The sequence below is a fragment of the Stenella coeruleoalba genome (assembly GCF_951394435.1).
Source record: "Stenella coeruleoalba genome assembly, chromosome: 4".
NCBI classification, from domain to species: domain Eukaryota; kingdom Metazoa; phylum Chordata; class Mammalia; order Artiodactyla; family Delphinidae; genus Stenella; species Stenella coeruleoalba.
The window spans coordinates 85,464,755-85,477,966 of NC_137149.1; the positions used below are offsets into that span (position 1 = coordinate 85,464,755).

At 37.7% G+C, this 13,212-nt stretch overlaps 1 protein-coding gene across 1 annotated transcript in view; it reads right to left on the minus strand.

Moving 5' to 3' along the window:
• The window catches only part of TMPRSS11A (transmembrane serine protease 11A), a gene marked incomplete at its 5' end in the record, with an annotated part of 30,515 nt that extends 22,611 nt beyond the window's left edge, over nucleotides 1-7,904 (minus strand). Inside the window, 3 exons of the mRNA XM_079919815.1 lie at nucleotides 5,509-5,627; nucleotides 7,647-7,765; nucleotides 7,813-7,904. Of these exons, the coding sequence (XP_079775941.1) occupies nucleotides 5,509-5,627; nucleotides 7,647-7,765; nucleotides 7,813-7,904 (330 nt within the window). The remainder of the gene's footprint in view (nucleotides 1-5,508; nucleotides 5,628-7,646; nucleotides 7,766-7,812) is intronic.
• Nucleotides 7,905-13,212: the final 5,308 nt, after the last annotated feature.

The window sequence follows — 13,212 nt, forward strand, 5'->3', positions numbered from 1 at the left end:
AGAAGAATTGATGTAGAACTGAACTTCCTATTATAGCTTAGTCCCTTCCTGACAAATAGAATAATTTAGTGGAGATGGCACCTGTTGGAGTTAACCTATATGGCTTCAAATCTCCCCTCCTTGATTTACCAACTGTGGACCTTATCTTCAGAGGCTTAGTTCTCTTATCTATCTATAAAGTGTGAATAACAATGCCTCCTTTGCAGTGTTATATTGAAGATTAGACATGAAATATACAACAGTTAGCTTTTTCTTTCAGTATTCAAATTTAACACGTTGAAGGCAGAGGTTGTGATACACATTTTCCTCTTTTAGTCATACCTAATCTTCAGTTATGAAATGAACGTGAGTTTGAGCTCCCAAGTAAGAACTCAGTCACATTCTACACCCAATTTTTCTAACCTCTGAACACAAAGGGTTTTTTTTGTTTTTTTAAATAATTCCTACTTATTTTCTTTTCTAAGCTTTCAAATAAGCTTTCAAATTCATCTCTTCTCTGAGCATAGGACCATAGGCCTACACCAGACATGGGGCCTCTTACTTCTCTTACATTATGCAACTCCAAACTTTAGGTAGTCTAATACCTTTGCTAAGTTGTTTACCTTGACCCGGTTGCCTTTTCTCAAGAGAAGAGCTTCCTGCTTCAGAGAGCCAAGTCTCTCATTGGTGTCTTCAAGTTCCTTTAGAGAGTGTTCCTAAACTATATTATCTCCTTACATCACTTCTGTTTCCAAGTTCTTTGTCTCTACAACTCTAGACACATAGTCCAAAGGATAGTTTGAGGATCATTTCAGGCACTGTTTCTGGTGTTCCTGGGCACAAAGAAGATAAAATTTAGGACTGCTTTGGGCACAGGAGAAGTGAGTTTTTTTGGAGACAACACTAAGAAAATTCCTAACTGATGCCATTGTTAATTCAGATGGTGGTTACTGGCACATGCTAATACTATACAGTATTCAATGACCATTGAACCATGTGGGGGGTTGGGTCAGAAATCTGCATATAACTTCATAGTTGGCTCTCTGTATCCCTGGTTCTGCATCTGTAAATTCAACCAACCACCAATCATGTAGTACTGTAGCACATATTTGTTTATTTATTTATAACACGTATTTATTGAAAAGACTGCATGTAAGTGAACCTGCACAGTTCAAACCCATGTTGTTCAAGGGTCAACTGTAACTGAAAGAGAATAATGTACCAGGGATAATTACTTGATTTCTGGTGTTTTGTGGGATGGTAGATGGGAAGTAAAATCACACAGATGATTCTTATGGATGACGAAAATGTATTAAGAAAATGTAATCTAAAACCCTAACTATATCGTTTACTAGCTGAATGATCTTGGGTAAATTAACTTTTGTGTACCTTGATTTTTCAATTTGTAAAATTGTGATAATAATTATACTTACCTCATAAGTTTGTTTTTGAGGATTAACTAAAATAATACAGATACAGTATGTGCTAAGCTAATTGAGTGCTTGGCATTTAGTATATGTTAACTAGTGTTATTGCTATAGTGTTACAAGTTTTTAACTTTCACATTTGTAATGATCCTATACTTTAAAAATATTTCTGAAATATATTTCTTCAAATGAAGTGCTCGCTCAGTCAGTGATCCTACTCAAACTTATAATAATAATAAAAATGACCTAGCTATTTAGGAATATCATGGTGTCTGGTTACTGGAGTATTCTCTGAAGAATGGTATGAAAGATGAGATATGTCTGTGCTGCTATCTCAAGGAACTTGAATGGGTTTTAGCAGTATCTGAGCATGAACTCATTTTATATTTGCATCTCTGTTTCCATTCAAATCAGTGAATCCCCAGTTATGAGGAAGAACAGGACCTACAACCTGTATTTCGTGGCTGTCTAATTAGCACACACGTAGGTCAGAGAGAAGAATCTGGTTTCACTCATTGGGATTTAGCAACAATAAAAAGGAGTGGCTCAGGATGAGGCATGAACACTTCCTGTAATTCTCCTGAAGGTAAATTGGTGGGGATTGGAGGGAAAGGGACATTGTCTCACTTAAACAGGGCTAAAATAATACACAGCCTTTCCTGACCACGTGAACCCTAGTTGATCTTCCTTTTCTTTGAAGTTCTTCTGCACTTATAGTCCCCAACATATAGTTTAGTCCTTAACCATATCATGTCATGCTGTTCAGTTTCATGTGTGTTACTATCATCTCTCCAAGGAGATGGGAAGCAGTTTGAAGAGATGAGGATCATCGTTTTTTTTCTGTAAGACTCAGGGGCTAAGAAGTGTCATAAGCTGAATAATCATACCATATATTGGTGAGACAGATTGTTCAGTTAGTTACATTGGGAAAACTGGATCACTACCTGGGTTCCTACTTAATATCACATTCAAAGGTGGACTTCAGATGCATTAAAAACCTTCTGTAGAAGGTAGAAGTTTAATAGTTTAATAGAAGAAAATACAGTAAGCTAATTTTATAACTTAAAAGAGGAAATAACTTTTTAAAAAAATCTTTAAAAACACAACCATAAGGCTGAGAAAACTGATAAGTATGATTACTTTAAAATTATGGATTTTTGTTTTATGAAGGGCAATATGGTCCAAATTAATAAAAGATGGAATGGATAAGTGCAATGTCTACTACCAACAAACTGTTCCTATCTAGAAATCATAAAAGTCAGAGCAGAAATAAATGAAATAGAGATGAAGAAAATAGAAAAGATCAATGAAACTAAAAACTAGTTCTTTGAAAAGATAAACAAAATTTATAAACCTTCAGCTAGACTCATCAATAAAAAGAGGGAGAGGGCTCAAATCAATAAAATTAGAACTGGAAAAGGAGAAAGTTATTATACAATGGACACCACAGAAATACAAAAGATCTTAAGAGACTACTACAAGCAACTATATACCGATAAAATAAACACCTAGAAGAAATGGACAAATTCTTAGAAAGGTACAATCTCCCAAGACTGAACCAGGAAGAAATAGAACATATGAACAGACCAATCACCAGTACTGAAATTGAAACTGATTAAAAAACTCCCAGCAAACAAAAGTCCAGGACTAGATGGCTTCACAGGCAAATTCTATCAAACATTTATAGAAGAGTTAACACCTATCCTTCTGAAACTTTTCCAAAAAAAATTGCAGAGGAAAGAACACTCCCAAAATCTTTCTGTGAGGCCAGCATCACCCTGATACCAAAACCAGACAAAGATACCACAAAAAAAGAAAATTACAGGTCAATATCACTGATGAATATAGATGCAAAGATCCTCAACGAAATACTAGCAAACTGAATCCAACAATACATTGAAGGGGTCATACCCCAAGATCAAGTGGGGTTTTTCCCAGGGATGCAAGAATTTTTCAGTATCTGCAAATCAGTCAGTGTGATACACCACATTAACAAACTGAAGAGTAAAAACCATATGATCATCTCAATAGATGCAGAAAAAGCTTTTGACAAAATCCAACACTGATTTATGTTACAAACCCTCCAGAAAGTGGGCATTGAGGGAACCTGCTTTAACATAATGAAGGCCATATATGAAGAGGTGCAGCCTTTGGGAGGTGATTAGGTCATGAATGGGATTAGTACTTTAGAAAAGAGACCCCAGAGAGCTCTTTAGCTCCCTGCTCTGCACCATGTAAGGATACACCAAGAAGTCTGAAGTCTGCAACAAGAAAGAGGGTTCTTGCCAGAACCTGACCATGTTAGTGTCATGGTTTCAGACTTCCAGCCTCCATTACTATGAGAAATAAATTTCTGTTGTTTATAAGCCACTCAAACTATGGTACATTTTTATAGCAGCCCAAACTAACTAAAACAAGGGATTTATAACACAAAGAATAAATTAAAGCCATGTGCTCTGCACAAAACAAGAAAATGCATTTTTGCAAGAATGAATACTAATAAAAGAATACATGTGAAATACAGTATGGTTGTCTGCAGGGGGAGGAGAATGAGAGTGTGGTATGAAAATAAAAGAGAAGAAATAAATAATGACAACTAGAGAAAGACCTTGTAGGTCCTTATGATGATAATGTTTCATCACGTAACTCAGCCTTTGTACCTGAGGTTCTTTCACACCTAAAAACGTGTGCTTTAGTGAAGCTTCAAAGTTCACCTTCAAACACATACCTCTATAAGTGAATTTCTTTCACTTTTTTTAAAAAGACCTACTTCATTCCTGTCCATTTACTTCAGTAGAAACAATGTCTTAGTTAGCCTAAAACAATGCCAACAATATTGGCTGTAAAACATAAAGAAAACAAATTTTAAACTTTCCTGTTAAATTATAAATATTTTTTCAACAGTCAAAGAAATTGTATATCTTTTAAACTAAGATTAATTAATTTATTAATTTATTAATTTTTAAATTAATAAATAATTAATTTATTATTAATATTTTAACATTGAGGAGGTTATGTGGAGTCACTCAGGGTCAGAGGAATAAAAGAGGTACTAGGGTATGTATCCAAGTTTTTTCTGGCATTCCTCAAGAAATGATCACAAATGCTATTTTCTAAGGTGCTCTGAATATAAAAGAATGGAGGATATATATCAATCTATAAATGTAATTATTGATCTGGGGGGATGAGACTGCAAAATAAAAAAAATTGCATAATTTAATGAGAATTGAAAATATAGATTAAAAACTCCATTTGTTATGTGGCTGTGAATATGTTGCAACTGGGTATGCATGTGGACAAAGATAAAATAGTGGCATGAAAAAATGAAAATGGTTTGAGAAAGAAAGGAAATGTTTTGAGTAAAAAATGATTCTTTGACTAAAACAAACCAACACCTGACATTTCCACCCTTTTAAGATAATTTTATGGTCTGTGCTTCTTTGTCAAGGCAGTTAACTTGACCTTAGTTTTTGAGTGAGGGTTCACACACATCGTGAGCAGAGCTGTTATGCAACTGAGTTTACTTTTTAGGGGGGGTGGGGGTGGGGACAGTCTTGTATTTCAGTTTTAACAAAATCGTTAGCAGTTCATTTGAATATTGCACAATAGGTCTGGGTATTTTATCTTAATTAGTGTGTTTTTGAGATAAAATGAACATTTATAATCCTCTTTCCTTTTTTCATGTATTTAAAAAATATTTTAAGTCCTAAAATGTGGTCTAACAAAAAAAGCATGTGGTTTTACCAATAACCACTTCTGGTATGTTTAAGCTTTTCAGTTGGGTAGTATCGTGGTGGAATGGGGGAGCGAAGGGCTGGGATACCTTGGCTTCCGTTCTCTCACTTTTAAATGAGGTGGTTTAAAAAGTGGTTTATCAGAATCACCAATCTGCTAGAATGCAGATTCCCTTACTCCTCTCTCCCTACCCACCCACCCCATCAGACACTGATTCAGAAGATCTGGAGTGGGACCTGGGAATCTGCAAGATGATTCTGATGCAAATTGTCTGAAAATCATGTTTTAAGAAATAGTGGAGAAAATGATTCACAAAATCCCTTCCTCCTGCAATATTTTATGATAGAAACAATTTTATCTGACTTACCAAGTTTTCAGTCATCTCCTGTAAGTCCTTAAGCTGGTATGGGCTGCTTTGTCCAGAATTACTTTTGACTCGTAGATCTGAAATTTTAAAGGTGCCATGATAATACTCCATTTTCTGGCCTGTGATGAAAAGAAAAAGTAGGAAATTAAGTGGTCTGAGGGTAGATTTTGGGATCTAAGGCCCAACTATAATGGGGCTAATATGAAGTCTTGAATATATCTCTGAGACTTTAATAATAAATATAATAAAAATAATGATTAATGTTATATGTTAATAATAGTAGCTGGTATTTATTCAGTGCCTACTATGTGCCAAGCTCTGTTCTGGGCACTTTATATGTATTAATTCATTTGACTCTCACTAAGCTCTCTAAGACTGGCATCACCTTCATTTTACAGATGAAGAAAGTGAGGCAGGAGGCATTAAGTAACTTGCTCTGTGCTATACAGCTAGTTAGTGGCCTCTCCAAGTTTAAACCCAGACAAGTGTGGCTCTAGAGCTGGAATATTTAATTACTGTATTGCTTCTTGCTGCGGTGAAATGTATACCACCTTGTACTCTACTGGAAGTAGAGGTAAATAAGTGTTCTTGTAAATTTTGGTTTTTAATGGAAGAGCCAGGCACACTAAGAAAGGTGTGAAAAGAAAGGCAGGGAAAAAACTGCCTGAGGTGGGAGGTGAGAACAGTGTGTAAAAGGGATGAATCAATCAGATTTCTGCTCGTCTCTCAGGAAAGGTTATAAAAAACAGAGCAGTGGAGGAGTGTGGTAATCTTAGGAGTATGGCCCTGGTGGGACAAGAAATCTACAAAGAGTTAAAGATAGAAAATGGAGCAACCACAGAAGCATATCTCTCCTTGGGAAGCTGTGGATCTAGGAAAGAAAGAGGACCTCAGGATGGTCTGTCTCCTAGGGACATCTCTGGACTCTGTAGTGCTTTTTTGGTCCCCCCGATTACTAATCTATATAGTCCATTTGTAATTGAACCCTCTACTCATAGAAAAGGGGCTTCTATACATTAAATTAGCTGACCCGAGAATCTTTTGCCATTGGTGTAAACTACAGATAGAGTAGTTATATGGGCTCCAGAACTATGTTCTTAAGCCCTTTAAAGCTCCTAAAAGAATCTGGACTCCCCCATCAAGTCTGAGGAAAGAGACAACAGATAAGTCCATTCAGGTAAGTCCCCTGTACTAGTTGTCTTATCACATACATCTGTGTGAGATTGACATTGTGGACATTTGTGAAAAATGTAAATGGTTTGCACTCTGCAGAGTGATGCAATGTAAAAAGAGAATTCTGCAATGAATTTTTGTGGGATTATAAATATATCAGGCAATAGAAAAATCTCTCGATATTGTTTTGGAAAGAGTAAAATTTTTTCTCTAAAAATAAGTAATAGGGGCTTCCCTGGTGGCGCAGTGGTTGAGAGTCTGCCTGCCGATGCAGGGGACACGGGTTTGTGCCCCGGTCCGGGAAGATCCCACATGCCGCGGAGCGGCTAGGCCCGTGAGCCATGGCCTCTGAGCCTGCTCGTCAGGAGCCTTTGCTCCGCAACGGGAGAGGCCACAGCAGTGAGAGACCTGTGTACTGCAAAAAAAAAAAAAAAAAAAAAAAAAAGAAAAAAAAGTAATAATACTGTATCATATTTATACTTTACCAATAATTTTAAAATTCATTATTTCATTGGACACGTGCTTTTCTTTTTCCCTAGAAATGTTAGTGGGCAGAAAATGCTGAGTAAAAGAGCCAATTTTAATAACTAATTCATCATAATTTTTCACTTGCATATACATGAATGATTAGAGTTTATTGTGATTACTAGTAAATTTTAGACAATTACTATTTTGGTCTTTTGTATAGATTCTGAAAAGAATACTAGACTGTGAGCTCCAAGGAGGTGGGAAATTTATCTGCTTTGCTTAATGCTGTTTCTTGAGTGCCCTGAAAAGTACTTGGACATACTAAACATTCAGTAGTTATTTGTTGATGAAATGACTGAATAAATTAAAAAATTCAAAATGTGGACATTTACTAGTGAAAGTACATTATTTTTGGATGGAAATAAATTTACATTTATTCAAATGAAGCTTTACAGAAAACTGAAATCAAACTGAGCAAAATCCACAATTTTACCTACCAGAGACTAAGAAGTAAGCCAGAAGACCAGTGGCCACAGTTACCACTGTCAGTAATAACACAATAAGGGCAATCATCCATGGTTTCAAACCTCTGCTTTGGGTGCCAAATCCTACCGATCTGCAAAAAGGAAAACTCACCAGTTACTCTCATGTTGTAACGGTTACAGGCTTTCTGCTGCTTCTTGGATAAGTGCACGTTGCTTTAGCCCACCTTTCCCAGCAAGAAGACATTTGTCTTCAATTTTGGTCAAGGTCATCTAGGCATGAAGGGGGGTATTAAAAAGATCAGTATCTGGGAATCCATGCTATTCCTCCTGGTTTCTATTTCTAGAGGCATTGGGTGGATCTCTGTGGTGGCCATTCCTGACTTCTTTTAGCAGTGTGGTCCAAAGTAGCACATATGCTTGAAAAAAACCATTCCTTCTTTCTCCAACAATTTCTTTAAAAAAAAAAATCTCTTTTATCCTTTTAAAGTTTACAAAGTGATTTCAAATATATTCTCATTTATTCTTTATCTTTCATTTTTAACTATTATGAAACTTTTCAGACACAGAAATTTAGAAAGAATGGTATAGTAGAACACCCCTATATTCATCACATCATTTTGTCAGTTAACATTTTTACTATAATGGCTTCATTCATTATTTTCTGCTGTATTTTAATGTAAAATAGGACTTCATGAGTTTTTACCAAATCATTATTATAAGCAATTAGGATATTTACAATATAACCACAATACCATAACAGTCTTAAAAAATTAACAGTATTTCTCTAATCTTTTTATCTTCTAAACAAAATCCATCTTCAGATTTCCTTTATTGTCCCTATTTACAGATGGATTGTACAAATCAAGGACCTCATAGTACCTTGGTTGTTATGTCTTTTAAGTCTTTTGTAACATAAAAGAGTCCAGCTTGCTTTTTAATTTTTAATGGCATTGACTTGTTGAAGAGATCAAGCCAGTTTTTCTTTAGAATGTCCACCTTCTGGACTTGTCTGAATGCTTTCTTGTGATCTCATTTAACTTGTTCTATCCCCCTCATTTCTTATAAGCTTAAATTTAGATCTAAAGGTTTGATTAGATTTAAATTAATTTGGCAAAAATACTTCAAAAGTGATGCTATATACTTTATATTGCATCACCTCTGGATTAGAGAAAATTTCCACAGTTTAGGAGAAAAAAGGTAACTCTTTGCTCTTCCTCTAGTTATGCTCAACAATAGCGATAATCACATTGTAGTAACTGTTTATTTTCAAGTATATTAACCTATACGTAACAGTGAACTCAATGGGTTAAACTAGTCATGTTCATCTTTTAATCATTAAGACCTAATAAGGTGCCTGGTACAGAGTAGGAATTTTATAAATCCATGAGAATCAGGCAGGTATTATACCAACCTTACATATGAAACAACAGAGGCTGAGAGAGAAGATGTCTTATTTATTAGAGCCAGGAGACTTAAAAGGACCCAGGTCATCTAACGCATTTTCTAGTGCTCCTTCTCTGCAACTTGCCATTGTAGTCAACTTAATTTATCTCTTTCATTAGAATTTATCTTTTTGTGTGTGTATTGAAAAGCTAATTCTTTGGGGGCAGAGGTATTTTTCATGTTTCACAATATTTAGTGCATTGATTTACTCTAAGTAGACTTTTAATAAATATTGATTGATTTACAGGAATTTTTTTTAATGTAAAATACTTTTATACATAAATGCCAGCATGAAAGATATAAACTGTTTGGACCTAAATAGTTAAGAAGGTAATAGTTTTGGCATAAGTAATACATTTAGCCAATAAACTACTTAATCCTATATGAATAAACTTTCAACATAATATCAACTTTTATGAATGTGAACAAGCAATGCATGAAAGCAAATATGCATCCTTAACCTCCCATTCTGGAGAGGTCCTATTAGTGATTTGCATAATATCACTTCAGATTTGAAAGGAAATATACATAGTAAACCCTTTGGAATCTAGCCTGTTTGTAGGTAGAGATGCTCAAGCATTCTTTTCCTGCTTTACCTGCACCCATAAAACAAACACTGGTGTATTAATCTTCTGTTGCTTGCTGTGTAACAACTTACCACTAGTGAAACTTGAGAGACCTGAATTTTGTTGTGTATGGAAAATACTGACAATGCACATTGACTGATTTAAAAGAATCTAGACAACTGATGTCGAAAGGCAGTTTTGGATGGACAAGACCTAAGGTTCCAGAACATAAAAACAACAAACAGGAGGAGCTTCGAGATGACGGAAGATTAAGACTCGGAGATCACATTCCTCCCCACAAATACATCAGAAATACATCTACATGTGGAACAACTCCTACAAAACACCTACTGAATGCTGGCAGAAGGCCTCAGACCTCCCAAAAGGCAAGAAACTCCCTATGTACCTGGGTAGGGCAAAAGAAAAAAGAAAAAACAGAGACAAAGAATAGGGACGGGACCTGCACCAGTGGGAGGGAGCTGTGAAGGAGGAAAGGTTTCCACACACTAGAAGCCCCTTCGTGGGCAGAGACTGCGGGTGGTGGAGGGGGAAGCTTCGAAGCCGCGGAGGAGAGTGCAGCAACAGGGGTGCGGAGGGCAAAGCGGACAGATTCCCGCACAGAGGACCGGTGCCGACCAGCACTCACCAGCCTGAGAGGCTTGTCAGCTCACCCGCCGGGGCGGGCGGGGCTGGAGCTGAGGCTTGGGCTTCTGAGGTCGTATCCCAGGGAGAGAACTGGAGTTGGCGGCGTGAACATAGCCTGAAGGGGGCTAGTGCGCCACAGCTAGCTGGGAGGGAATCTGGGAAAAAGTCTAGAGCTGCCAAAGAGGCAAGGGACTTTTTCTTGCCCCTTTTGTTTCCTGGTGCATGAGGAGAGGGGAATAAGAATGCAGCTTAAAGGAGCTCCAGAGACAGGAGCGAGCCGTGGCTATCAGCGTGGACCCCAGAGACGGGCATGAGATCCTAAGGCTAATGCTGTAGACACCAAGAAGCCTGTGTGCAAGCACAGGTCACTATCCACACCTCCCCTCCCGGGAGCCTGTGCAGCCTGCCAATGCCAGGGTCCCGTGATCCAGGGACAACTTACCCGGGAGAACACATGGCGCACCTCAGGCTGGTGCAATGTTAGGCGGCATCTGCCACCGCAGGCTCACCCCGCACTCCGTGCCCCTCCCTCCCCCGTGCCTGAGTGAGCCAGAGCCCCAGAACCAGCTGTTCCTTTAACCCCATCCTGTCCTGAAGAACAGACGCCCTCAGGCGACCTACACGCAGAGGCAGGGCCAGATCCAAAGCTGAACCCCGGGAGCTGTGCGAACAAAGAAAAGGAAATTTCTCCCAGTAGCCTCAGGGGCAGCAGATTAAAGCTCAACAATCAACTTGATGTACCCTGCATTTGTGGAATACCTGAATAGACAACGAATCATCCCAAATTGAGGAGGTGGACTTTGGGAGCAACGATATATATTTTTTCCCCCTTTTTCTCTTTTTGTCATAGTGTATGTGTATGCTTCTGTGTGTGATTTTGTCTGTATAGCTTTGCTTTTACCATTTATCCTAGGGTTCTGTCTGTCCGTTTTTTTTTAATTACTTAAAAAATTATTTTTCTTAATAATTATTTTTTATTTTAATAAATTTATTTTATCTTCTTCTTTCTTTCTTTTTTTTTCTTCCCCTTTTATTCTGAGCCTTGTGGAGTACAGGTTCTTGGTGCTCCAGCCAGGAGTCAGTGCTGTGCCACTGAGGTGGGAGAGCCAAGTTCAGGACACTGGTCCCCAAGAGACCTCCCAGCTGCATGTAATATCAAACGGTGAAAATCTCCTAGAGATCTCCATCTCAATGCCAAGACCCAGCTCCACTCAACGACCAGCAAGCTACAGTGCTGGACACCCTATGCCAAACAACTAGCAAGACAGGAACACAAACTGACCCATTTGCAGAGAGGCTACCCAAAATCATAATAACAGACACCCCAAGACACACCACCAGATGTGGAACTGCCCACCAGAAAGACAAGATCCAGCCTCATCCACTAGAACACAGGCACCAGTCCCCTCCACCAGGAAGCGTACACAACCCACTGAAACAACCTTAGCCACTGCGGACAGACACCAAAAACAATGGGAACTACGAACCTGCAGCCTGTGACAAGGAGACCCCAAACACAGTAAGTTAAGCAAAATGAGAAGACAGAGAAACACATGGCAGATGAAGGAACAAGGCAAAAACCCACCAGACCTAACAAATGAAGAGGAAATAGGCAGTCTATCTGAAAAAGAGTTCAGAATAATGGTAGTAAAGATGATCCAAAATCTTGGAAATAGAATGGAGGAAATACAAGAAACGTTTAACAAGAACCTGGAAGAACTAAAGAGCAAACAAACAGTGATGAACAACACAATAAATGAAATTAAAAATTCTCTAGAAGGGATCAATGGCAGAATAACTGAAGCAGAAGAATGAATAAATGACCTGGAAGATAAAATAGTGGAAATAACGACTGCAGAGCAGAATAAAGAAAAAATAATGAAAAGAATTTAGGACAGTCTCAAAGACCTATGGGACAACATTAAACACACCAACATTCGAATTACAGGGGTCCCAGAAGAAGAAGAGAAAAAGAAAGGTACTGAGAAAATATTTGAAGAGATTATAGTTTAAAACTTCACCTAATATGGGAAAGAAAATACTTAATCAAGTCCAGGAACCACACAGAGTCCCATACAGGATAAATCCAAGGAAAAACACGCCATGACACATATTAATCAAACTATCAAAAATTAAATACAAAGACCAAATAGTAAACGCAGCAAGGGAAAAACAACAAATAACACACAAAGGAATCCCCATAAGGTTAACAGCTGGTCTTTCAGCAGAAACTCTGCAAGCCCAAAGGGAGTAGCAGAACATATTTAAAGTGATGAAGGGGAAAAACCTATAACCAAGATTACTCTACCCAGCAAGGATCTCATTCAGATTTGATGGAGAAATTAAAACCTTCACAGACAAGCAAAAGCGAAGAGAATTCAGCACCACCAAACCAGCTTTACAACAAATGCTGAAGGAACTTCTCTAGACAGGAAACACAAGAGAAGGAAAAGACCTACAATGATAAACCCAAAACAATTAAGAAAATGGTAATAGGAAAATACATATCAATAATTACCTTAAATGTAAATGGATTAATTGCTCCAACCAAAAGACATAGACTGGCTGAATGGATACAAAAACATGATTCATATATATGCTGTCTACAGGAGACCCACTTCAGACCTAGGGACACATACAGACTGAAAGTGAGGGGATGGAAAAAGATATTCCATGCAAATGGAAATCAAAAGAAACCTGGAGTAGCAATTCTCATACCAGACAAAATAGACTTTAAAACAAAGACTATGACAAGACACAAAGAAGGACACTACAGCATGATCAGGGGATCAATCCAAGAAGAAGATATAACAATTGTAAATATTTATGCACCCAACATAGGAGCACCTCAATACAGGCAAATACTAACAGACTTGAAAGGGGAAATCGACAGTAACGCAATCATACCAGGAGACTTTAACACC